The sequence below is a fragment of the Chrysemys picta genome, chromosome 21 (genome assembly GCF_011386835.1).
Source record: "Chrysemys picta bellii isolate R12L10 chromosome 21, ASM1138683v2, whole genome shotgun sequence".
Lineage (NCBI taxonomy): Eukaryota > Metazoa > Chordata > Testudines > Emydidae > Chrysemys > Chrysemys picta.
The window spans coordinates 1470537-1497480 of NC_088811.1; the positions used below are offsets into that span (position 1 = coordinate 1470537).

Consider the following 26944-nt stretch of genomic DNA (forward strand, 5'->3'; position numbering starts at 1 on the left):
GGTGAAAAAAATTTCCCTGGAACCTAACTCCCCCTCCACCCCCCATTTACATTCATTCTTATGGGGAAATTGGATTCGCTTAACATCATTTCGCTTAGTCGCATTTTTCAGGAACAGCACTACAACGTTAAGTGAGGAGTCACTGTACTGTGTATAACTTTCCAAATAGGGCCACTAGAGGGAGTCGGGTCACTTGTCAAATGTGGCCTTGAATTGTCATAGCTAAAGCTATATGAGATTGAGATGGCACTTAGTGGTGGGTGATATAGAAAACCCTAATGGGGAGAGAAGTGACTAATAGACTTCATCTAAGCTTGCTAAGTGTGTAGACAGCTTGTGTCTCCAATCCAGTGAAACTCCAGGATAAAGCTGGAGCTGTTCTGTTGGCAATAGGCAATGTCAATAGACTTACTGCTTCTAGAATACTATTGAGAAAATGCTCTGGTTAACGATAACATTTATCTTGGTTTGTTCTGTTTTTGATGCTTGGATCTTATTTTTACTTAAGCCTGAAAGTATCCATATTTTGGGGAGAGATTTGATTCTTACTGCATCTAACTACCCACATCTTTCTAAATCAACTGGTGATGTTGGAGGCTAAAATGTTAATGGAATAGGGATAAACTTTTGATGTACATGTACCACTAGCAATAACAACATTGTCCTGCTAAGTTCTGCTTCCTCTGAGAAGTGCTGGACCATGGGCAATTAGTGGAATATGATATGGTTTGGAGGTAGAGTAAATATTTCATAGTCCTCAGTTTGAGGTGCTAATTCTTTCAGATTGTTGAGTAAAGAGTTGGTTACAGTAGACTTAAAAGCTTAAATGCTGGCTAATAACTTGTCATCTCACTTTGAAGAGCTGTTTACTGGATCCAGAAATAGTGTTTAAGGAACAATCTTTGGGAAATGGGCTCTTAATTTGTCTACACTAAAAAAATTACTTACGGCTTTCGACTGCAGCTTTTCAAAAGGTTCTGAAGACAGGTTGGCCCTATCTACTTCTGCAGTGAAGCTGTTTTTAGGACTGGTTTGGTTTAAACCTGTTTGCAACACTAGTAAACTTCCCAGTGCACAAGCCACAGTCTCCTCCTCACTCCTGGTTCGGTGTTTGGGAAGCATGGAGGCAATACATCGATTATAGGAGGGGAGTGTGGGCAATAGCAGGGGACTGAACTTGATGACCCAAGAGGTGCCTTCCAGGCCTATGTGACCCCAGTGAGACTAAGTTGTCTTTCTGAGAAGCAAAATCTGGAATCTTTGGGACTTGTATCCTATTTGCAAACTTCTTGACTCAGTTTACACCTAGGCTCTTAAAGGAGGAAGGATGCAGTATTGTCGGGAGTTTCAGGTTCTCGGGCCGTGATAACAAAGCAGCTATGAATGAGCCAAGAAATGCTTTTATCTAGTTCTTTAGGAGATTCACATATGCCAGTAACACGTCAGAAACGGGTATGTACCTGGGAATGAAATAGGGATTGATTTTATTGGAAAAAATGGATCCCAAAAGGGCCTGGCACAGTTTGTGCTGCACTGCTGCCTGCTAAAGAGTTAAAGCTTTAACTTAATCCGGTCTTAATTCTCCCCATATGGCTGGGTCTGGCAGTACAGGAAAGACTTGGATGACAAACTAGCCTGAACAGTGGCTAAAATAAATATGGGGGCCATCTGTGCAGCAAGGGGGAAAAAACTCTTCTGTGAAGTATAGGGCCTCCTCAGAGCGACCCTGCCAAGTTAAAGGTATATCCAAGGCTTGCTAGCAAAACAAGGGCAAGCGGGGGAGCAGAAAGGAAACAAACTTGCAGTTGTGAAAGAGACGTCTGCTCTGTGTCTGTGACATCAGAACTGAATGAGTCTCATGTCTGAATGGAGGGAGGGTGGAACAAGGGGCACTGTGCGGCTTCTCTGCCTCAGAGCAGCTGGGTTGCTGTGGCAACCCATCCTACTGCTGTTGTGATGCTCAGTGGCCTGTGGTTTGGGTTTTTGTAAGGGGCTGGGGCTCTGCTTCAGTGGAGGATGAAAATATCCGGGGGGAGCAGGTTTGGCAAAGTTCAGCTGCGAAATGTCAAATCCTCCCCACCGGGCAAGTGGTGAGAGGCTGTGCGGTCTGGAGGCTGGTGGCGGCTGAGCTGCAGAGGAGGAGAGAAGGGTGTGGGGAGGGGGCGTTACAACTGATGGAGAAGGGAAATAAGGAAACCCAAATGAGAAGGCAAGTGCGCGGCTCTGAGCAGCCGACACTAAAATATACAGCACCCGAGGGGCTCCAGGTCTGGGAAGAAACGAACTGGCAGAGGCCAAACACGTGTTGCTTTTCGTGTCAGTGGAGCAGCTCAAGAAAGCAAGCTCTCCAGCGTGGGTTGGGGAGGAGAGCAGTGGAGTGAACTTTCCCTGCAGTGAGCAGATCCCTGAGCAGCTCTCTAGGCATCCGCTCTGCCTCGAGGAGTCTGTTGTGTGCAATACCCCTTAACTATAGTAACTGGGGTCCTTTCTCCTGCAGGAACGTGCAGCCAGGGTCCCCTGCTGCCCCGCCACACGCTGAAGACTATGAACTCAGTCTTGACCAAGTATGGTTCCCCCCCTCGGAGCTGGCTCAATCTACGCCTGGGGATGAGTGAGTAAATTTTCTTCTGCACCAAAAACCAAAGCTCCGCATACGCTCCGTGGGAGCAGCACAAGGCAGGGAGCTGCCATTCTCAGTACTACTCAGCTCAGGACAGAGGGGAACTAATCAGTGAGCTGCTCTGCTTTCTAACGGCTTCTAATAGCTCAATTGGCATCTCACATGCGGTTTTCTCCAGAGGTGTGCTTGTTAATCGGTGTGGTAATGAGTTAATGGTGTAGGAGCTGAGAGCTTTGCAGAGCTTCAGAGGACTGAGAGGGAATTAGCACTGATGTGCTAATGAGAAGGTCTGGCTCTAAATTGTGGAGAACTTTTGCAGTGGGAAGGAGGGGAGCGGAGACAGCTGGTTTCGTTGCCATTCTTAGGGAGAGAGCAAAGCAAACCATAATGGTTGGTGCTTAAAGGCAGGTGTTGCCTTGTCAATGGGCAGTGCTATACAGCTCAGTGGAAGAGCTGAATCCCCAGCCACCCCAGTATATGGCCCTGTGTCCGCACGCCAAGGGAAATCCATGCAAAGGAACAAGGGGGAAAGCTGTGAGATTTGGGAGCCTTTGTAATATATGCATCCGCAGAAGTGGGCTGTAGTCCACGAAAGCTTATGCTCTAATAAATTTGTTAGTCTCTAAGGTGCCACAAGTACTCCTGTTCTTTTTACGGATACAGACTAACATGGCTGCTACTCTGAAATTTGTAATATAGAACATCTTTCAAATTCTCTTGGCTCATCTCCTGAATGACCTTGGACTACCTAAAATGCTACAGCCTTCTCAAATAATGCATGCGCAGTGCATAAGGAACTGGGCCTTATCCTGCGTGAGCACAAGCCAAATGGTGGCCCTCAAGGAAAGGTTGGGGCTGGTGTATCGTTTTCACTGATGATATATCTTGCTGGAGGGTCTCATTCTTTGCAGGAGTGGCAGTTCCATCTGCCTTTAGCAGGTCAGAAACTTTGACACTCTTTGGATTCAGGGCAGGGATAGCAAGTCAGAGAGAATCACAATAGCAGTAGGGTGAATAATTGACAGAAGCTCACTTCTGTTGTTCAGATGGCCTGGTTAGTTCTATCCTTGCGTGCACTTTACCAACCTGTTTTGTGTTTAAAAGTTCTAGGAAAGCACAGACTTTCAGACCTCTTCATGTGCAAACGTTGCAAGTGGCATTTTGATCAGTGAAGTGTTTGTGGGGCATGCTTGGACCTTCACGAACCCACTGCATGTTAATGTTTCCTTCATTGATGAAAGGGCTACCTGGAGCAAACCTGTTTGAACAGATCTGCAGATCCCTCTCACCTACCTATTCATTGGGATGTTCATCCTTGCCCATCCGACTGGGAACACACATGAAATGTGACATACAAATGTACTGAGCGGTCTCCTGAAGCCATGCAACAATTGGGGCAGCACTAAGGTTAGTTATTTGACTTGTCATCCCAGGGGTTCCTTCTACACAGCCTGGAGAGCGGTGTCCAATGCAATACTTCTTCAAAATGCCCTTTGGATAGAGGTCTTTGAGTCATGGTGGGGTTTTCTCTACAACCCAGGCCTGACCATAGATTTGGGATACACAGGCTTTTGGCTAAGCTAATGGTATGGGATCTAATTGTGTATATAAAATGTTTTCCTGCACTAAGAACAGGTTGACCCCTTTTCGACCTGCTGCTTCCCCCTTGATGGCCTTTTTATTGAGGCCATTGTTTCAGATTTGGTGCCAGATGGCTAAGGGATAGATGGAGCCACATACATACTTTCTGTATCAAAATGAGGAAACCTTTCAGTCTCAGAAGCCCCCTGAGCTGGTGTAGCTAAAACCTAGCTTCTGCAGTTGCTCTTGTAGGCACCTCCCTTTTGTTCTTACACTAATGCTGGAATTATCTGCATTTTAAAAGTCTTCTCCATGAATGATTGTGCCCTCCCGTCACACACTGTGTTCCACATCTGGGCTATGGCAAGGTGAGATGTCATGCAAGTACCATGTTGGTCACATCTGCTTTCGTGACTCTGTATTTTTGATGTAAATAACTTCCAACAATAAGGGAGGGAATCCCAGTTTGTTGGGAACACAGGGAGCTTTGGGGCTAAAATGAGAGGCAGTTCAGAGGTGTGGTCTTCCGTGATGCCTCTTATTCTTGGAATCCCCTCCCTTGCTAAGCCACCTCCCAGGCCCTTCTAACAATGCACTAATGCTGCCTCATCTCTCAGAAGTGAGGGAGGAGGGAAGATACCTTACAAGCCAGGGAACTTCCAAGACCTGCACAGCTCTGACTGAGTGGCCACCTGATCATCTTGTCACTCTTGTTTTTCCTCTTCTGAGACCTGTCTCTCCTCTTCTCCCGTGTTGTGTTGTGAGCTGAGACGTTAAGTTCTTTGGTGCAAGGGCCACATCGTAACTTGCTCTGTGAAATACCCCAGGCAGAAAATAAGTCTCTGATATTTGATTCTTAATACTGAATAATGGGCTGTGAACTTGTGGGGAGGGGAATTCAGCCCACATGGACAGAGGGGAGCATCATCAATCCCAGGGTGGATAAAAAGAGATTTAAAACGTGATTTTTAATACATTTTTCTTTAAAAATAACCCTGTTCAAAACTAAATCTGAAATTATTGCAACTTGTGTTAGGGTTTCATCTTAACATAATCCATTAAAGCTGTTTAAATAAAAAGAACATGCTGCATCAATGAGCCCTCCTCAAATGTTAAGGGGTTAAAGGTTGGTGTTTTTTAGGGGGGTATTAACGGGAAACCCTCTTTAACTTTTGAGGTCAACTCAAGCTTTATAAAGTACTGCATTAGGTATCTAGAGGTATCTAGAGTTGTCACGGAGTCCCCTGGCGATGCTCTGGAACTGCTCCCCACAAAGCCAGTCAGGACTTTGGGGAGCCTCCTCTCCCTCGGAGCAGACCGTTTTCAGGGCAAGAAGCTCACACGGCTTCACCTCCTGGGTGTCTCCTGGGAGCATTCAGCATATGCCCCCTCCGTGCACTTCCCACAGCGAGTCCGCCCAGGCGGGGTCCTGGGGAAGCCAAAGGGTTCTGCACCCCCCACTTCGCAGTCAGACGTGACTCTCAGCCAGCCAGTAAAACAGAGGTTTATTAGACGACAGGAACACGGTCTAAAACAGAGCTTGTAGGTCCAGCGAATGGGACCCCTCCGCCGGGTCCATTCTGGGGCCCAGCGAGGCAGACCCCCGTCTGCCCTCCTTTCCAGTCCCTAGCTAGCTTCAAACTCCCGTCCAGCCCCTCCTTCTCTGGGCTTTGTCTCTTTCCCAGGCCGGGAGGTCACCTGATCCCTTTGTCTCCAACACCTTCAGTTGGCACCTTTGCAGAGGTGGGGCCCAGGCTATCAGTTGCTAGGAGACAGTGTCGGGCATTTATGTACACTGGCCCTTTGCTCTGCAGCAACCATACACGCTTATCCCACCACCTAGATACTTAAGAACTGCATAGGGGAAACTGAGGAAAACATTAAGAACAGTCCCACTTCGTCACAAGAGTGGCGTTGTTTTTAGTCTTCAAAATGGAGCAAATGCTGCTATTTACCTTTTTTCCAAATGAATGTACTGTACTTAGTTTCTGTTGGCAATTTATCTTCAGTCCCTAAGTCTCTCAGCACATTCTGAGCATAATGGATGGAACTAATTTCCAACCCTGGAACCTAAAGCCTTTCTTCGCAGGGCTGCTTCATGCCCATTAGCCTGATTCATGCTCTGTAATAATGTTCCTAGGTTGTTTTTAAGGAATCCTCCAGGCCAGACAGACTGCCCTTCATGGCTCCATAGCAGCTGCCCTGGAGTTCCCTGCAGCTTTCTGTGAGGGGTGTTCCAGGGAGACCTTAAAGAAAACAACAAAACCCAGGCCCTTTTCTTTCAGTGGCAGAAAGTGATCTGTGTCTCAGATAGCGGTAACAGCAGTCTGCAGGTGTGACTCTTACCGACCATGGGGTGAGGGAATCCCAAGGTCTTGCCTACTCTTTGTGGATGGTCACTGTTGTAGGGCACTGTAAAAGGAGGGGTTTGTTCCAGTGACTTCAGCCAAAATGACAGGTTTCAGAGTAACAGCCGTGTTAGTCTGTATCCGCAAAAAGAACAGGAGTACTTGTGGCACCTTAGTCTCTAAGGTGCCACAAGTACTCCTGTTCTTCTTTTTGCGGATACAGACTAACACGGCTGTTACTCTGAAACCTGTCATTATGCAAGGCACTGCATTTAGCCGTATGGAATGGAAATCCATCAACCTCATGAAAAAACTCGTTATGCTCTAATAAATTTGTTAGTCTCTAAGGTGCCACAAGTACTCCTGTTCTTCTTTTTTCAGCCAAAATATCGCTTCCTGCCCTTGGCATGTAGCAGGTGTGGTGTCTGGTCAGCTGTCTGTGTTTCTGTTTTAACTCAGTCACTTTCAGTTGCTTGTAACTTTGCCAGGCTTGGTCTCTCCCCAATGTAACTTAAAAAAAAGTGAGCATCAGGAGCGTGAAAAAACTCTCCCCATTTATATAGATATAAATATTCTTACATTAGTAACGGCTTTAGTACCAAAACTGCTGGGCGGAGAAAGGCACTTGGCAAGGAAATAACCCCTAATAATAGTCTGCAGCTTAGCTGTGCAGTGGAAAATGGAATGAAGGCACATGGTGTGTGAGGCCATAATTCCATATAGGGCTTCTCTCCTTGATGGAAGTTGAGTCTTGTAACTTTCTATTGCATGTTTCATTGGCATCACTGTGTCTGGAATAGTAAATGATGGAATTATATGCAGTCGCCTACAGATGTTAGCGTCTAGGTAAGGGCCTCCCTCATGCTTGGGATAAATAGTATTGCTTATGAAACCTGAGACCCAGTGTTGCGTGTGGATAATCTCTGCAATGTATGAATCCCGGATGTGTATGTTTTGATGGTGAGGCCATGGAATAGCATTAGAACGTTGGACTGCTCCTTGTTTCCCAGCCCACTGGACTCTGGCGACACTCAATTTTAACTCCTTGTCCTTTCCAGGTTTTTTTTTTTTTCCAGTCCTGTATCTTGAACTTTCTTACCTGCAATTAAGTTGCTGTGTCCATTGCAACTCTGAAAACCATCAGGAACTACTAGTGGAGAAGATCTGCTAGATAATTTCATCCACCTCCCAGCCCATGCAAGAACGTTCTCTGCAGTGTAGCCACAAATGCTTTTCCATTACTGTTTCTAATTGGATTGAACAATGCGGCATCTGGCACTTTCCTTGGGGGCCTGATAGGTCCAATAAGTCTCGCAGGAAACTCTGAAAATTCAGAGCCTGGATTTTCCATTGCTTATGTCATCTCTTTGCTCCTAGTTGTATCTTCTTAGATGCACTTTAAATAATTAATAGATTCCTAGGCCAGAGAGGACCATCACGATCATCTAGTCTGACCCCCCATCCCCCCACTGGGCCCTGGAGTTTTTCTAGCATGTTGAGGGAGACCTCAGAAAGAAAAAGGTTGAGAATCCCGCTATAAGGCACGTTTTCTAATCCTTTCATTATTCTCGTGGCTCTTCTCTGAACCCTCTCCAATTATCAACATCCTTTTTGAATTGTGGATACCGGGACTGGACACAGGATTCCAGCAGCGATTGCAACAGTGCCAAATACAGAGGTAAAGTAATTTCTCCTCGAAATCTTGTCTCTCTCTCCCACAGAAGTTGGTCCATTAAATATTATCCTCATCTTGTCTCTCTAATATCCTGGGACTGACATGGCTACAGCACTACTGCGTGCTCTCGACTCCTCCAGCTTTCCCTGTTGATGCATCCCAGGATCACGTTAGCCTTTTTAGCCGTAGCGTCACATTGGGAACTCATGTTCAGCTGATTAGCCACACGCCACCACCTCAAAACTTTATCAGAGTCACTGCTTCCCAGGACAGAGGTGTCTATCTTTAAAGTATGGCCTACACTTTTTGTTTCCAGATGTATACATTTACATTTAGCCATATAGTAGAACCTTGGAGTTGCGAACAGACCCATCACCTCATTTGGAACCTGAAGTATGCATCAGGCATTAGAGACCCCAAAAAAGCAAATACTGCACAGTACAGTACTATGTTAAACGTAAAGTACTAAAAAAAAGGGAAAGTTTAAAAAAAATTGGATAAGGTAAGGAAACTGCTTGTTTCATTTAAATTAAGATGGCTAAAAGCATCATTTTTCTTCTGCATAGTAAAGTTTCAAAGCTGTATTAAATTAATGTTCAGTTGTAAACTTCTGAAAGAACCATAATGTTTTGTTCAGAGTTACGAACATTTCAGAATTATGAACAACCTTCATTCCCACAGGGTTTGTAACTCTGAGGTTCTACTGTATTAAGATGTATATTGTTTATGCCCACCTTACTAAGTGATTCCTCTCCCTTCCTCGGTGTTTATCTCCTCCGAGTTCTTGCATGCAGTAACTTTGTCTCATGTCACACAGCTTGGCTAAGGACAATGCATTTAATTCACCATATCGTTCTCCCTAAAGCATTAGCCAGCGGATATATAAGCAGAAATGCAGAGATCTTCTACTCCATATCCTTGGCATCCAAAGCTTAGAAACCCAAAACCATTCTGGACGTTGACTTATGTTAACTTGTGGTTAGTCAAGGTTAAATTTTTTTTTTTTTTAAATGCTGATGAAACAATATGAATATGCTACAGAATTACTCATTTTCCCCATTGGATGCTGTGGTGAGTACATGCAAACTCTCACGTGTGCACAGATAAAATATAGGGCTGTGTTACTGAATTAATGTTCAGTCAGGAACACACACTAGCTAGCTTGGCTGATTTGACGGTGACAGGAGTTGGTAATGGCTGCACACAATCTAGCTATTATGTAAATTTATGTGGTTTTATCCATACTCTGCCTTTGCTTAACTAAGTCCTTTTTCTTATCGGAATAAAACTCTTTCTGGTGTCTTTTTCTGTGTTCATAACAACCTGTGTTGAAAAGATGCTCGTTGCAAGGGCTGAGAAGATGACGACATTGTGCAGGTGTATATCCTCCCTGTGCACCCTGCCGCTGCTAATGCAGCAGGAGATGTGTGCGCAGTAGGCAGGGAAATGGAGAGAGCTTGCAATAATGTAACTTTCAGTCACTTAATGAACTTTACATTTTCTTTTGCACCATTTATTAATTGTAAAAAATCCCCAAAAATTAAGCCGTTGGTACCGCAGTCAGGCTCTCCATTATGTTTTGGTTCAACACATTTATAATAAAACAGGGATAGATCATTTAGAACTTTAACAACGTCTGTGGTGTAGTAAACTAATCAGTAAGTGGTGTGAAATATTTTAGCATATATTAAGCTTAGATGAGAAATAAAAGTGGATAGTGATGAAGTTTGGGCTACCTTTCTGTCAAACAGTACAGACAGAACAGCAAAGCTATTCCAAGCATGTGTTGTTTTAAAAGAAAATAGTGGAGACGCTGATAAATTATCAGACTGGAACATTCTTAGCCCATCCCACTTTTCCTCCCAGGCTTTTTCCTATTTTAGGGAGCTACAGTGTTTTTATGCGACTCAGGAATCCAGTTGCCTTACATTTCTTTTAGCTACTTAAAAATTTGGAAAAAATGAAATTTTCCCTTAGTTTATATGTGTACTTGTGTGCGTGTGTGTCTACCTTCTGTTAGCACAAACTGCAAACACCCAACAATGTTAATGTTGGGACGGAGAGAATTTTGCCAAGGAGAGACTGATGTTGTTTGCACTTGTTTCTAGGGTCCTTGTAGGAAGAATAATTTCAGTGTTATGATCTGCTTCAGGGATTTTATTTTCTTTCAGATTGTGGCGATGTTTCAAATGTTGTTCCTTAAACACTAATAGAGTAAACTTCACTCTGATCCTTTGCCAGGCAACAACCGGGAGGCACGTCGAGGTACGGGTTGGATCATTTTTTAAGGTCCCTTGCGGTGTGTTATGTTATTTCAAGGCTTTTATTTTGATTCGGGAGTTAAATTTGTAGCAGTGAGAATGGGACAGTTGATCTTTTAGCGAAACCTAGAAGTGTTTGCCCCTTCTTTAACAAGCAAAAAAAGACACAGGTTCCCACAGCTTTGCATGAAAAGATGTTTCTTGTGCAAGGTTTCTGGGGCCTGGCATAGACAAAGTGATCTCTCCTGCCAACTGCAGCCACTTTCTCTGCGGAGCCCCTTCCCCAACTTGCAGATGGCTCTCTGTGCTTGTCCTCTGGGGTGAGGGAGAGTGAACAGGAATTTACAATCATATGGTGCCGCTTTAACTAGCGGGAGGATACGTTGAAAATGAGAACTGCTATTTTATTCTTTAAATAGAATCGTCTGCTTCACCCACCCAGAGCGCATCTTGATTCCCCCTGAGGCTGCAGCCTGCAGAGCAAAGCTGCTCTCCTGCTCAGAAAAACTAACAGGAGAGGAGCAATAGGTGGGGAAGGGGCAGCGGTGCAATTAGATTTTAACTCTTGCCGGTACGGCGACTCATGGGAGGGACACAAAGGGGGGTACCAGCTAAAGGGGGGGCACTGTCCTCCCGCTGCACTGGCTCCCCCTGCCATTCGGCTGCTGTTCCTAGTAGCCAGGCCCCAGAGTCACTCCCGGATGCTGCCTGGTGCAGCACTGCACTACACCGGGCCGTGTGGCTGGAAGAGGAGAGGCTCTGGCCTTCTGGCTCTGGCCCCGCCCCTTCCTCTCCCCCCCCCCCGACCGGTGGGGGCACTTGAGCCTGGGGAGGGGCAATTGACCCTTTGTGCCCCTCCCCTCCCTCACAAAAAATGTTCCGTGACTAGAGCCCTGCACGGATACAAATTTATACCTGCGGATGCAGATATCCGCCGATAGAAATCGGTATCTGCTGAACCACAGGGCTCTCCTGGGAACCGCAGCAGCGAAAGGAGGAGAACTTGGGGCAGCCCCACACCGGCAGCTCCTCTGGCATGCCTGTACCGCCCCCAGCCCTTCCACGCAGCTGTCTTCTGGCTGGGGGCGGTACAGGCGCGCCGGAGGAGCAGCTGGTATGGGGCTGCCCAGCGGCCCCATGTTCTGCTCCTTTCGCTGCTGCGGTTCCCAGGAGAGCCCTGCGGTGTGCAGTAGATAACGAATGTCTTTCCAGTACAGCGTATTGGCAATAAATGTCTTAATGGTACAGTGTACCTGACCGTACCGGCTTACTTACACCACTGGGAAGGGAATAAAAAAGTCTGACACATTGTTTACTTGTGCACTGTTGGCAGCTTCTTGATGGTTCAGGGATGACTGGCATAGAACATCGCTGCCTCGCACTAATTGCTCCTCACAGCGTAGTGGAGGAGGAGAGGTGTGAGCTGTCAGCCTGAATCCAAAATGACTGTCAGGTGGAAACGCCAGTTCCTGTCTGTAATCGCGCTGCACTGGAAGCTGCTCCAGAATCTCTGCTCTGGGCCTGCTGCTGGCTGGAGTTCAGTTTCTGGGTGCTCATCTAGACTAACAGTTAGGGTGTGGCAAGCTGGGGTGTAAATCTGTGGCACGTTACTGGACTGGGCAGGGTGCACTAAACGTTCCCTTGTGTGCGCTGTTTCAGAGCGGAGGAGATCAGTGCGCGTTACGGAACTCTTAGTGCGCTAGAGCAGGTGCCACGTGGATAGTTAGTGCCCGGCGGGCTATTGGGAGTAGATTTACAGCCCAGCTTGCTGTGTGCTGTTTGTCTAGACAAGCCTTGACGCCATGGTCCCAGGTGGCTCAGTGTTCTCCCAAACTCCCTTTTGCTCATTTCCATCGGCTCTGTTTTGTGCTGCCTTCAGCCGTGAGTATGAGCATGGGCTGGAGTCAGGGCAATAAACTGAAGGGGCTTCCCTGGGCTGGCAGCTGGGATAGAAACAGCCCAGCCCCATGTTCAGGGTACTTCCCTCTCCCCTCAGTGTCCCCAGAGTCTCCCTCCTACTCCGTGACCCAGCTCAGCCATGGCCTCCCAGGTTTCCTTTTCAAACCAGTCTCGGGGGCCAGGCTCTCTCTGGAGAGCACGTTATTTTTCTCCACACTGATTTCCTGGCACTGCAGAGGGAGGGATAATTCAGTTATTGTTGCTGCTAACGTCAAAGCTCTTCTGGAAATCTTTGTCTTTCTGACCCTTGCAAGCACCGTAACTCGCCTTCCAGCCACTGCCCCTCCCCTATCACTCCATGGCTTCCTTGCAAATGCCTTTCAACCTTTTGTGCCCGAAACAAACCTTCTGTTTTGACTCTGGGGGTAAATTTCCGCAGCTCTTTGACCCCCTCAACTGGACAGTTTAGAAACGGCACCCCCTGTTGGCTGATTTAGTGACCCTGGCGGCATTGCTGCGGTGAGCTGCTCCACATGCCTATCAGTGCAGACACCCACAGCCGGCCCTGCCAGCCAATTCAGGCTAGGGCTGCGGGGCTGCTGTGTGGCTTCCAGGCTTGGGCAAGGGTTAACGGAGTGAAAAGCAGTAAAAACTTACTTTGGTCACTGAACTCAGCAGATAGGACTCTGAGTTCACGCACATGGAGCAAAGCTGTGGAATAAGAAGGTGCTGGGTTAGTCTTCAGAATGGACACATTTTAAAAATAATATCGAATCAGTTCTTCCACGTTTGAGAATCATTCATGTTTGTGTGAAGCTGTGCAATCTGGGCCGCTAAATCTGTCCAGGGTCCTACGGATTAAAGCCAGAGGAGGCTCAGAGCAGATACGGCTGCACTGCAAGATGCATAATTCAGAAGTTTTCCATTTTAAAAGTAATGTTGGCCTTGCTGGAGCCAGACATTCCTCTTGCAAAAGGCAAAACACTGAAGGGCCATTTGTGCTGTTCAGTTTTTGCTGGAAGTTTGGAAGAGGCCAGGGAGGTTTGACTCATGCACTTGAGCTTTGCAGTTAGGAGAGTGCTTCCTTCATCAGGTACTAGAAAATGAAGCATCTCTTTAGGGATGAATGCACCAGCTCAGGTGAAATCGGACAGGTGATTTGAACTCTTTTCTTGGTGTTTGAGAAGTTTAACACATATTCAGTGTTCAGAGCTGCATGTTCTGGCCGGAAGTTGTGCTACTGAAAGCCTGAAGGAGGCTATTGGCAAGGTTTGGAGGCTAGAGAAATTCAGGTAAACATCTGAACTTTGGGGTGCTTAATCAAAGCTTTTTGGACTTGCCGATCACTATCTGGTGTGCCATCTGGCTCTAGTATTCCAGAGAGTCCTCCAGGCCAGCTCCAAGGTGTAAGCACCCCAGGAACAGAATGGTTTCCTCCGGGCTGACCAGAAAGGAAGTGGGCCAGCACAGTGAGGTGAGCAGCAGCCTGTAATTGCATCAGGGTGTTGATTCGAAGCTACGTGCTGGTGCTCTTGGCTGCTGGGGAACTTTCTACAGTAGTGATTAGAAAAGCTTTTGCAAAACGCATATCTGAGAAAACCCTCCCCAGGCCAGCAAAGCAGCTTCCTAATCTGGTGCAAGGTGCTGTGCGGAGCCTGGGACGCTTTGCTGAACCATGCGGGAGGCGGGGACCTGACCAAGGTGGCTAAAGGCACAGACAAAGCTGGTCTTAGTGACCCAAGCACAGCTCTGCGTCTCAGTACCTTTGTCTCTTTTACTCTGACTGTCAAATCAGCCTGCTTCAGCGTGTTAGTGAACTGGCTGATGGATAAACAGACGTGGGTCCAATAAAAGCCATTACCTCCCCCACCTTGTCTTTCTAATTCCCTGGGACCAACATGGCTACAGCAGCCCTGCAAACGACGACCAATAACCTGGGAAATACATAAGCAGGTTCTGGTCAGCACCTCTTCTAGTCTGGTGAAGTAAATGGTGCCTTGGGTGGGATCTTCACAGGAGACAGATGCCCAGTTCCCTTAGCTGCCCTTGTGAATGTCAGTGCGATGCCTGGGCTGCACACGCAGTCGCACCCGTACAGACTTTTGTGTGGATGCTCTTCAATAGGTTTAAGCCGGGTTTATATTGGTTTAGCTTGTACCTGTAAAATTACAAGAGAGAGAGATCCAGAGATCCAGTTTTAAACTGATGAATGTATCTACACCGGGTCTTGCACCAGTTTAGCTATATTAGTTCTTAAACTGACTTAAAACCAGTGCAGCTGCTGTGTGTAAACGAGGCCTCAGGCTGTTCCTACCACCCAATCGGCCTAAACATCTGCTGATTCCTTGAGTATTTTTAAAACTGCTTCAGCCAAACAGTTAGTTACACAGCCAGCGCTAGTGCTGATCAGAACTTCACAACAGAAAGTCGTTCCATTGGAAAATGGTGTTTCAGCTGAACTTTCCATGGGAATGTGTTGATTTCAACAGAATTTTGTTTTGGGGAAAAAATATTGAAGCGTTTCAGTAAGTCAAAATGGAACAATTGAACTTCACTGGAATGGAGTGTGTTGATTTTTTTTTCCATTTCAAAATGTCTTTTCATTTAGAAACTTATGTTCTACATTAAAATAAAGTCAAAATCAGAAGGAAACATTTGGCTTGTATTGAAATAAAACTCTTTGACTGACCCAAAACTAACTTTTTTTTTTTTTTTTTCAAAAATTTCACCCTGCAGGAAATTCTGAATGTTCCGGGTTTTTATTCCAGTTAGAACACAAACAAACTTGAAATGCCGAGATTTCCCCAGAGAGGAAATCCCAAATTCTGACCAGCTTGACCGATCACCAGTCAGACCTAAGGTGCTAGTTCGTAAGATGTACAGTGAACAAAGCCCCTTTCTGCCCCCTCGGGGGGACACTGTCAATGAACATGGTTTCATGCAGACACACAAAGCTACAAGAATTCCTTGTTCTCTGAGCTAGTGTCTCAGAGAATTCCCTCACCGAAGCAAGCCCCTTCAGTGTCCCCTGGGGAGTTCAGGTGACACCTTTCCCTTGTTCAGCGGACTGTCTCTTCTGTTAAGTCAGGCTTGAACCTAGGCGAGAAGGACCGGGAGGAAGACTAAAGATACTTGTGTTACATTAGAGGGTGATTTCAATAGAGGTAGCCCAAAGACTTTTTTTTTTTTTAAACCACTGCAGCATTTCCCAGTAAGCTCAACCTCTGCTGTTAGAACTGCATGCATTTTCCACCAGTACCTCCCTTCTCCTGCCTTGCAGCCCTTCCGAGACTGAGGGTGTCAAGCTGGCTGTTTATTGTAGAGGATTTTGTTTAGATAGGAGAAGGGCTTACTTGAGGAAACCATGGTTTATATAATTACAAATACCAATGGAGTGTGTTTATATAACTGCAAATGTTATTGTCACCCTGGTGTCCTCTTCCTCAGTTCTTGGTTAACTCTCCACGCCCCCTCTCTCTCTTTCTCACTCAAAAAAAATCCCCCTATCCAACATTTTGTCCAGATTGTGGCTTGATGCATAAACCAGAGCCTTCATGACCATTTTCACAGCCTAGCTGTACAGGGGCTACACTAAGCATTTTGCTTTTCTTTGGAATTTTTTATTGCTTGAAAAAAACGGATGGGAAGGATCCTGGGGACTAAGGGCTCCACTTTTTGACACCTTTATAAGGGAAAGAGGTATGTTGGGGTGGCTGACAGCCACTGAGCATCCAGTTTCCTTCTGATGCTTTGATTCCAATCTTTGCCCCATTCCCCAGCCTGTCTGGTGGTAGATGACACAGCTGTCTCAGCACGACCCTCTGGCACGGCCTGTCAGGCAGAGGTCTCCAAGGACTTCAGAAATGGTAACGAGTGAAGCCTCACAACCCTCCGTATACTCACAGGCATCCCCCGTGGCAGAGCTGTGACTAGAACCCAGAAATCTGGACTTAAAGTTCGCTGCTCTAACCACGAGCCTTCACTGCTTCTCAGATTGAGCAGGAGGGGGCACAGCTGGATGTCTGGTGGTGGTGAGGGAAGAAATGCGGGCGGCAGAGTGAACTGTTGCCTTGTGATAACTGCCCTTCACTTTTTTTTTTTGTTGGCAATGGTCTCTTTCTTTTAAGCCAAGAATCGCTCTCGGCCTAGGCTGTTCTGAAGCAGATAAGAGATTAGTAGGGATGGACGGCCTTTTGCAATAGATGAATCTCTGATTCAGGGAGAAGTTCTCTTTGATGTGGACCAGTGCCTGGTGACCTTTGAAAGTTAAATAGCAAAGGATCAATTCTGCCCTTACAGACAGACTGTCCCGCATGGCTTTGGGGGGGATCAGCATGTTGATATAATATGAATAAAGGCTGCCCAGGGAGGCGTTTGTCAGTTTCCTTTTAAAGGATAATCTTGAGAGTGAGAAACAAGCATTGACCAGCACAGAGAAATACAATATCTGGCTTCCAACAGAGAATCTGCTACAGGGAATAACTTGAATGATTGGCACAGGGCCTCTCTCTGTTGCAGAAGCTAGGCCATCCTCCTCTGTGCCACATTGATGGGACAGCTCCTGGGGGTATTTATTTGGAGGAGGTGCAGCTGGGAGAGTCCTTTTCATTCAGACATGGTCTGCCAGGTGCAGCTGGCTTCAGTTTCCTTGGTGACTCCATTATGACTGTGTTCAGCCCACTGGGAACCGAATTATTGATCTGATTCAGCTGGGGTGTTTCTCTAGAAGCTCCGCTCTAGGGAAGAAGTTCTATCACCCTGTGATCCAGGACTAGCCTCACCATGGTCCCTTCTGCCCTTGCAATCTCTGGGGTAGCTGACTCTGTTCACAGGCCTGCCCTCAAGGCCAGGCCAGGAGTGTGTGTTTCTAGTTTGTAGCTCCCATGCAAGGGCACTTAGTCTTCCATCGTCTTATCTCGCTTAAATGTGGTGATTCACCTTGGTTTCTTTGCTCATGCACCCTGCCAGTGTGCTGACGGAGCAAGGACACGCTCAGCGCAGTCACTCTGATTGGAAACTGCTGAGCGTAGGATTCTTCACAATTAAGTTAAAGGTCTTGAGAAGGAGGCTGTTCCTGGGCAGGGTGTGTGTGGGTGCATTAGGCACTTTGAATTTAATACTTTCTTCTTCCTACGTGCTCACAGCTGGGTAACTCTCATCTCTCGCTCTGTCCCCTGAGAAGGACTTTGACATCATTCCTGTGAAGTAGTGATCAGTTTGACGTATTCTGCCTCCCCTCTTCTTCCTAGTTGTTTCTCCTTGTGAAACTCACCTAATCTGTAGTTTCATAGTTAACAGCTTAGCCCTTACATTGGCCACTCTTGGCCATCTGAGACTCTTTGGACTGTTGCCAGGTCTCTGTGAAGTAGAGCAGTACTGTCCTGTCATGTATCCAGCTGTGAGATTGGGGACCAAACTCCCAGGACAGGCTGTCTGCTTAACATTAGTCTTCTCTTTGGTAGGCAAATAGCCTTTGTTTGGTTAGTGCCCCTGCACTAGTAGCATAGACCTGTGGTCATCAAACTCGTATTTTGGACTAGACCTTAGAAATGGAGATCCAGTTGTGAACATTTCCCCCCTGATCCTGCATCCTCTCAGCAGTAGCCAGAAGGCTATTACGTGCTTACATCAGGCTAGGGCAGAAGAAGACAAGCTGAACACTAACTCATTGAATGCAGTGGGTGTGCCTGCTGGGGAGAGTCATAGAACCACAGGACTAGACGGGACCGCAAGGATCATCTCGTCTAACCCCCTGCCAAGATGCAGGATTTGCTGTGTCTAAACCATCCAAGAGAGATGGCTACCCAGCCTCCTTTTGAAAACCTCCAGTGAAGGAGCTTCCATGACTTCCCCAGGCGTCTGTTCCATTGTCCTGCTGTTCTTACAGTCAGGAAGTTTTTATTGAGATTTCATCTAAATCGGCTATGTTGCCGTTTGAACCCATTTCCCCTTGTCCTGCCCTCTGTGGCCAGAGAGAACAACTTTTCAACATCTTTATTATGGCAGCCTTTCAAATATTTGAAGACTGCCATCATGTCCTCCCTTATCCTCTCCTTCTCACCCCCTCTGTACTTTGTTTTTCATCTTCCTGGGTGTAGGACTTCACCTTAATTAGTTCAGGATCTTTCCATATTACTCTGCTCCTGCCTAACTCCTCCTGGTCACTTTTACTTTGGTTCTGTCTTTCTGGGCATTTGTACCCCTTGAGTTTCAGTGTTATCCAGGAATTTGAGTATGCTTGAATTTACGCAAGAGACACCCCAACCAAAGCCCTGAAGATTGGCCTAGATAATTAACAAATAGAGAACTTCAAGCTAAAAGAAAAGTTTGTGTAGTCTGCCAAGATGGATTGAATTGAGAGGGATTTGGCTCTTTTTAGTGGCTGAGTCTGTATATGGAAAATGTGGTTTGATGGAGACAAACCTACAATAAGAAGTCTGGGGCAATAAGCCAGAAATCAAGTACATTTTAAATGGAACAGTTATGCGGCATGGCTGACCAGGAAAGGGATCTGAAGGTGATTATAGAAAAATCCTCAGAAGCAGCCAGGCCATGCTATGGCGGAAGTAAGAGAGCCGGATTGTGGGAAGCTTAAGGGAGGGACAGTGAATGGAAGGGGAGAGGTTTTGTTAGGAGTGTGGGTAAACTGTGCAGGGCTTCTCAGAACCACACCTTCCAGAATTCCCATACTAACCCCAGACTTTTGGGGAACTCTTGCCAATACACCCCAAACTCCCCCTGGCACATCCTCTGGTCTGGTAAGTCCTCTCTCCTTCCCTTTGAATCACTGTGGGCTGTTGGCCATTAAGACCCTCCTGTGCTTTCAGGCTTCCTTGGGCTTGGCTGGGTCCCAGAATACAGCGTAAACTCTGGCCTTGTGGGAGTGCAGGAGAATGAACACTGAAGACCATAGCTGGCCATCCTGCTAGACTGAGGCCTAGTGAGACCTGAGAAGGGATATTAGCAAATGTCCAGGTGGGGACAGAACAGACCTTGGGTTGGGGAGGAGGGATGCTTGTCAGAACTGAGCTGAGTCTTAAGCATGAAGTTTAGGCTGACAGTTCTGTTTTCCAAAGTGGCTTGTATGTTGCACAAGTTGGTGCTTGGCTCTCGCCTTGCATACAGTACTGTGCCTGGCTTACTTTGCCAGAGGCCGTTTCCTTGCCCTTGACTGAGATGGCACAGTGCAGGGCGTGCAGGGGGGTTGAAAGCGAAGGAGAATCGAACACGGCTGAGCTGATTAGCCTCCGAGACCAAATTAATTCCTCACTGAAGCTGACACCTTGTGTGTCCTTTTCTTGGGACTTATGTGAACTGCTACTAATCTATGGCTGTCTGGGAGTGACCCTGGTGATACCCTGGCCCCCAAAGCCAGGACAGCAGTGTAATGCACAGCGGATGGGTGTGCCGAAACAAGGATGGTGCAAAGATGGAAGGGGGGAGGGAGGCTCTTTTCTTTTTTTAAACATTTGGTTGATCTTGTGTCTTGACTCCCTCCAGCTGAAGGTAAGCAAATCCATTGCACCTGCCCGGTAGCATTCAGAGTCTCACCTTTGGTCTCATGCACTTTCTCTGAGGTGAACGTTTGGAGCTGGCACAGATACCAGGGCACATTGCAGGTAGCACAATGAGAAAAACAGAGAAGATCAGGGAAGTATGACTTAAGTTCAGCTGCAAGCATTTCAGCTCCATAGGCGACGGGGTCAGGGAGAGCTCTGCCCAGGTGTCGTAACAGGATGGCCTGATTGTCTCAGGTCAAAAGCTGTATGGAAAACTGGCCTTCCCCCCTCCTCCCACCTGAAACCTTCCAGGAAATGGTATTTTTTTGCCTGCTTTTCATACAGTTGGCCCACAGCAGAGATGCCCAGACTTTGGCACTGAGGGCTGGATTGGCAGCTTGCCAGAAGCCAGAGGTCTGTGCCTAATTTACATGTATATGCATAATAGTCTTGAGTGCGAATAACGGCATTTGCTTGTATGTGGTGCTTCCTTGTTCCTGGATAGAAATTGCTTGTTGGCTGAGTCCCCGGTCAGCGAAAAGCTACAGCTTAATCAACGTGGTAGTTGCCCCGTGATTATAAGGAGGGGACAGCTGTGGGCCTCCTCTGGCCCACGAGCTGCATTTTTCGGTAACTCTGGGCTTGGAGCATCTCTCCAGCTGCAGCCTAAGCGTCTGGGACTTGGATGCTGAAGTGGAGCATTGACAGACGGTTACATGTGCTTTGCACCAACTTCCCTGTCAAAGGTGCACTCAGAACAGGCCCTGCTGCAGATCGACTACTAATTGAAATGGCAGAGAGCAGTTTCTGCATGGTTGGCTGCAAGTCGGCCTGACCTTCCTGAACGTGCAGTGGTGCTGGTACAAGACAGTATCTCTGAACATGGCTGTGGCCTCCCCTGGGAGAGCAGAGCAGCTGGAGAGGAGGGGGTGAGGGCAGTAGTGATTGCAGGATGTCAGCATGTGCTACATGTCTGTCCGTGCCTGCCAATCCACAGAGGATGTGAGTATGCTACAGCTCCCAGCTACAGGCTGCCATCCTTTAGCTCAGGCTGTCGATGCTCATGCTTTGAGCCCTGGAGGGCCCCCATCCAATAGTGGGTCACAACCAAGCGGGCTGTCGTCGCTCATTACACTCTAGACGTACCTCCTGGAGGCCTTGGATATGCTCACAAATGCTTTGAGCTTTGCTCGGTGGCGTCTCTGCACACCAAGGACGCTTTCTCTCTTGTGGTACAGCACAGTATTCTCTTCAGCTAGTGTGTTCACCTTGCACTTGTAGTATCCTGATAGCCCCTCACCCACAGGCGATTGTACCACAAAGGCAGCGAGCACACACATTGCTCGGTTGCTTTCCGTTGCACTAGGACTTTCTCGTAGGGTGACCAGATGTCCCGATTTTATAGGGACAGTCCCGATTTTTGGGTCTTTTTCTTATATAGGCTCCTATTACCCCCCACCCCCTGTCCCGATTTTTCACATTTGCTGTCTGGTCACCCTACTTTCTCGTGACCCTTGCAGTGTGGAGCTGAAGGCAGGTAGATGTCTTTCAGTAAAGCCCTGGCTGGAGTCCTAGCAGCGTGGCAGTGGGTGCTGAGCTCTGCTGAACTGCTCAGCCCTTTCGTCAGATGCCCTTCACAGACAATGCACCCAGCTGATAGCTCCTAGCTCTTCCCTTTCCTTGGGAACAGGAGTCTTCTGGCTCCATTGACAGGAGCCTCTTCTGCCCTAATTCCCAGGCTGACCCTGTGCATGAGAAGGAAGCTGAGTGAATCAACTGCAAAATACACTGCCTCCTCCAACCCGCTGCAGCCCTGTGGAGCCCGTTCCCTCTGTACTGGTGTGGCATCTTCCCGATGGCCCAGCCACTCTCTGACCCTAGCAGTGATGCCTCCCAAGCCACCTCCTGGCAACATTGAAAATCTGCATTGATAGCGAAACCGGGGAACATCCAGCATGCCCAGCAACAGCCCTGCTGAGCGTGTGAGCCAGATGCCGGACATAGGGCATGGCTACTGTGATAGGGTAGGTGCAAGCCAAGTGCACTGTCTGATTACGGGTTCCTTGTTCACACCCAACTAGGAGGGAGCTACTGATGTCTGGAACATACTGAACTGGTCATTGCACTGACCAGCTATTCCCATCACTGCATCACTAGGAGGGGGCTGTACATGGAGTTCCTGTTTTGCAGGGTGAATTTTGCAGTGAAAAGTGCTCTTAATCTTTGTCAGTGTTTGATGTTATCAGACTATCAGTGCTGTTTGCAGGCCCTGCTGGTGTCAGGTACTATGGGCCTGAGTTCCCTCAGCTGAGCTTGGGGCCAGCAGGACTGTGACAGAATCCCCTGATTGGCTGGCTTGCCAGTTGGCTGCAAGGAGTCTGCACATGCAGGTCACTGGCTGCTCAACGCTTGTGCCCACAGCTACGACTGCTCCTGTGCTTGGCTTGTTCCAAACCTTGCTCCAGCCCTGGTCCCCTGCTTGGTTCCTGACTCTGGCCCTCGGTGCTGTCTGATCGCTCGCACCCGGGTCTGTGACAGTTGGTGAGCAGGCTGCTATACAATGGGCAAAGTGAGCCAAACAGCCTGTGTTACAGGTCCCAGCTAGGAGGACCGTACAGTCTAACGGAGCAGCAGGTACAGTACAGTGCAATGCAAATGACGCACAGGTCCCCGAGAGAGGCTCAGAGCCAGAGTTGGGTACGGGCAGTGTAAGGGAGTGAACCTGTCACATGGGGACTGTATTTTGAAAGGTATTATGCTGGCTTCTTGGCGCTGTGCTGTCCTCCCAGCTCTGCTCCACCCCGTCACGTGCCCAGAGGGGCTCTCTCTAGAGTTTCTTTAAATTGCTTTTCCGAGATGTTTCTGGAGCATTGAGTAGCACACAATACTCTTAGGTGGGAAGGGTACACACTTCAGGCACTCCAGAGATCTAAGGGGCAGTCAAGGATTCTTAAGTGTGAAAATGTCCCCTCGTCTCAATTTCCATTTGAGCATCTTCAGATAAATGACTGTGACTTGGGATTCTTATTGCCTTGCCTTGCCGCTTTCCAGGGGGTCTCCCTGCAGAAAGGTGCAGTCTGTGGACCCGAGTCTTTTTCTCTTTGCTGCTGCAGTTTTTAAACCCTGCACAACCCATTCCTGTTTGCTTGGGTGGGGATGGCAGAATTCCACTGTGTGCATCAGGGTGAATTGGAACAAATTTTTGCCACAGTCTTAATACTTGACATGTAACTTGACTTGATTTGCTAGCTCCCAAAGCCTCTGGTTTAACCATTGTTCTTCCGGGTTCTCCCCATTGACAGTGACTCGCAAACCCGCACGTCTCTGCCCGGAGCCAGGCTGTGCCTGCCACTGCCTTTCCGTCCTCGCGGCTGAAAGTAGTTATCTGAAATAACCGCATCCACTGGATCGTCCATCCAATGTTTTTCTTGGGGCAGCTTTGCGTTGCCATGAGCTCTTCCAATGCCGTGGTGCCTACTTGGGCAGTTAAGACTTAAGGATGGTCAGTTTTTTCCACCATGAACCCATGTTTGGGGGATTTAGGACTCATCTGTTTCAAATTGAATCATATGGCAGCTTGGCTTGTTGTTTCTCACTCTACAGTGTGTGTGTGCACTATAGTCTAGCTATGAATTGAATTGCCTTGTGTCCAAGAGTCTCCTAGCTCTTCCCTTTCCTTGGGCGTAGGAATCTTCTGCCTTGACTTTTCAAACTCCCTTCTCAGTAGCCTCCAGCATGTGCACGTATTGCTGCCTGCCTTACCTTACTGAATGTTCAAAGGAATGGGAGCATGTCACCCTCTTTTTTTAAGATATCCCCGCTGCCTCCTGGTTCATTTCAGGATCCATTTCAAAACTGCTCTCCTCATTTTTCAGACCCTCCATGCACTTGTTCCAGCAGATCTCTCAGCTCTTGTCTCTGCTGGTCCAGTACTGCCCTGCTATCTGTCCCTCTGCACATTCTGACTTCGATGCAAGAGCTTTCTCCTCTGCAACGCCTGCACTAGAGATCATCTGACCTTCCATTTCATTTTAGATCTGCACCTCTTTACGAAATACAGCTTCTATAAAACGGGACATTTCTATACGCTTATTTAATTGGAACCAATGTACATTTATATTTAAAAGGTACCTTACAACTGAATTGTTCTTTTAAAAATGCAAATATTCTGTAGTTTGCAATAAGATTCTGGAATATCCAGTTTTATTTACCCTAATGTATTGTACATGGAACTCCATAATTGCTTGTCTGGAAAGTCTGAGCCTCATGAGGTGAATCTTAGTGCACTCCTGTGCAGTGGGGCAGACAAAAGGCCTTTCTTCAGCCTCCCACAGCCTCCCCCACGTGTGTATGGCCCCATCTTACAGAGTCGCAGAGTTGAAGTGAGTTGTCAGAGGGTCACGCAGGGAGTCAGTGGCAGAGCTGCCATTAGAACTCAGACCTCACTGCTTCTCCTCGGAAAGACAAGTTCAAGGACTAGACGTGATCTGTGTTGGTGTGTTTGCCACGCTTATCTCCCTGGTGTCTGAGCCCCACTTGTAAGGATAGCAGCCTCACACTTCTTACCTTTCACCAAAGAGGTGTAAATTGTAATGTAGTCAGTGACGGGACTCAGCCTGACTCTGCCCCCCTTACCTCCAACAAGCCCTTAGGAAATGTGTATTGCTGAGCTTCATGGTCCAGCAGAAAATTCAGCAACCAAACAAAAGCAAGAGACTGTGCTCCCGCCTCCCTCTCAGGTCCTTCCTGTGGTGCTTTAATTGCTCAGATGAGCTGTGGAGAGACAGCCAGCCAGAAGAGGGAGTGGAAAAGCAGGCCTGTCCCCTTGACTGTTCAGTGGCCTCACTGCCTGAGGTCATGGGCACGTTCTCTGCATGTTTGGATTCTGCTTGATCCCAGGCACCCTCCTTGTAGCCAGGGTGGGGCAGGTCTCCGGAGCGGTTAGTGGCTGATTCTTCAGGGATGAGCTAGAGGGTGAGTTACGCCGGAACTCCTTCCTCTCTCTTCGGAGGCAAAGCATGCTGCCTCCATCTGGAAAATCCGTTTGCTGGGAATCTGTCCATTTCAGTCACTGATCCTTCCATTAGTCATACAAGCTACTGCCTCCAATCCACCAGCCTGGCACCAGACCAACTTTTCAAATAGCTACAAATTGTCAATGATTTTTTTTTTTGTAATGAAGCGGATGTCAAAGCACCCGTTGTTTGTGCCCGTCACTCGATGACGATACTGTTGGGTTTGTAGAGTGAGCTTCCTTTCGAGGAAGGAAGATGCCGTAGTAGGGTTTTAGGGGGACACGTTTTTCCCTTTGAAAACTTTTTGTAACAGCAGAATTGCTGAACAGCCCTGTTCTTTCTAGTGATTAAAATAATCACAAATATGTCTTGTCTCCTCAGCTGAATTTCTTTCATAGATGATGGAAAGTGAAATTTGTGAAATGTCTGTGGGAGGCTGAAGAAAGGCCCTTTGTCTGCCCCACTGCACAGAGCATTGGTCCGTTTCTAGTAGCACCCTCCGCCACCCCGGAATTCCCATTGCTCAGGATGAATGCAGCACTTGTCCATACACCAGGACCTGCTCCTCAGAGCTGAAGTCTGGCCTCCTCCTGCTAGTCCCACGATGCCGAAACATGTTGCGGGCACAGTTCCACGCAGCTGAGAGCTAACCCCCTCCTGGTCACCAAGCAGTAAAGGCAGAGATACCGACTGCTTCAGCAGACCTCCAGGTTTCTCTTCAGTATGTTTCTGTACTGGAAAAAGCGGGGCGCATATGAGCTGGAAACTCTCCCGACTGCGCTGAGGGAGCTGGAGTATGAGGCAGTGGAACGTTTCTCCTGGAGCTCCACTCTGGATCTGACTGAGGATCTTGGTGGTAGGTCAAATCTGCTGTGCGTGTGGAAAGCTCGTGCGAGGTGGGGGCTGCGGTCACACGGCTAGTGTGTGCACTGCTGTTCTAATTGTGCACAGCCAGCCAGAAACCGTGCCGACGTGTTTTCCGCTCACAGATGAAATGATCACCGGGAAGGCTGAAAAGTAACTATGCTTTTCCCCTTCTAGGATGTGTCTCAGTGCCGTCGTGGTGGGGTGAAAAGTCCTCAAACTAAACAAGCTGGTTGCTGGGCTCACGTTACTAAACAGGAGAAGGGATTCTACGCTTGCTGTGATGCAGCAGGATCTGCCTCCCCGGTAACATGAATTCTGGCTAACGTTGGGAACACCCAGGCTCTTAGAGCCCGTAAGCTGAGATGGGGTGGTGAGCCTGGGAGTTCCCGGCCCAGCTCTGGGCAGTGTTGTTAGTTCACATCACTTTCTGCAGGTGTAGAAATGTGGGTGCAGGTTGCTTCCCAACTCTTGCGTCTCCCAAAGCTTTGGAAGGGTTGGGCGTGCTATAATTTGGGGAGTGCAAAGGTCACTCCCCAGTGCAGAGGGTGGTATATGGAGCCTTTCACCTCTAGGTCTTTAAAACCAGTCTGGCTGGTCGAGGCAATCACTGCCTTCTAATGGGCTGATCGGTGGCTTGTGTGAAGGGTGCGGGTTTGGCCCCAAGGCGGTTTCTCCGGGGAACGTCTCTCACCTACTTGGTGCACGGCGACAGCCCTGGCTGTTCATGCGTCTCAGTGCGTTGGGCACCGAATGCTTCCGATCACGTCTCCTCAAACGGCAATGCTGAGCTAGCCAGGCTGCCTCGGTTCGGGGGGGGGGCGGGGCGAGGGGAGGATAGAGCGTGAAATGAGGCAGCAGATTTGTGCTGGGGTTAGTGAGTTATTGCTGGGGTTCAGGCAGCCTGGGCTCTGGGAACCCCTGCCTGGAACATAAGAAACGGCCACACTGGGTCAGACCAAAGATCCATCCAGCCCAGTATCCTGTCTACTGACAGTGGCCACTGCCAGGTGCCCTAGAGGGAATGAACAGAACAGGTGATCATCAAGTGATCTCTCTCCTGCCATCCAGCTCCACCCTCTGACAAACAGAGGCTAGGGACACCATTCCTTACCCATCCTGGCTAATAGCCATTGATGGACTTAACCTCAGTGAATTTATCCAGTTCGCTTTTAAACCCTG

At 47.9% G+C, this 26944-nt stretch overlaps 1 protein-coding gene across 5 annotated transcripts in view; it reads left to right on the forward strand.

Annotated features, from left to right (window-relative positions):
• The window catches only part of PLEKHG5 (pleckstrin homology and RhoGEF domain containing G5), a 134673-nt gene that overhangs the window by 14900 nt on the left and 92829 nt on the right, over window positions 1-26944 (forward strand). For 4 of the 5 annotated variants that reach the window (XM_065575368.1, XM_065575369.1, XM_065575370.1 and 1 more), the window contains one exon: window positions 2498-2611. In XM_065575368.1, the coding sequence (XP_065431440.1) occupies window positions 2498-2611 (114 nt within the window). Of the gene's footprint in view, window positions 1-2497; window positions 2612-25327; window positions 25755-26944 lie in introns of those variants that run through there. The other variant, XM_024110256.3, reaches the window with a different exon arrangement.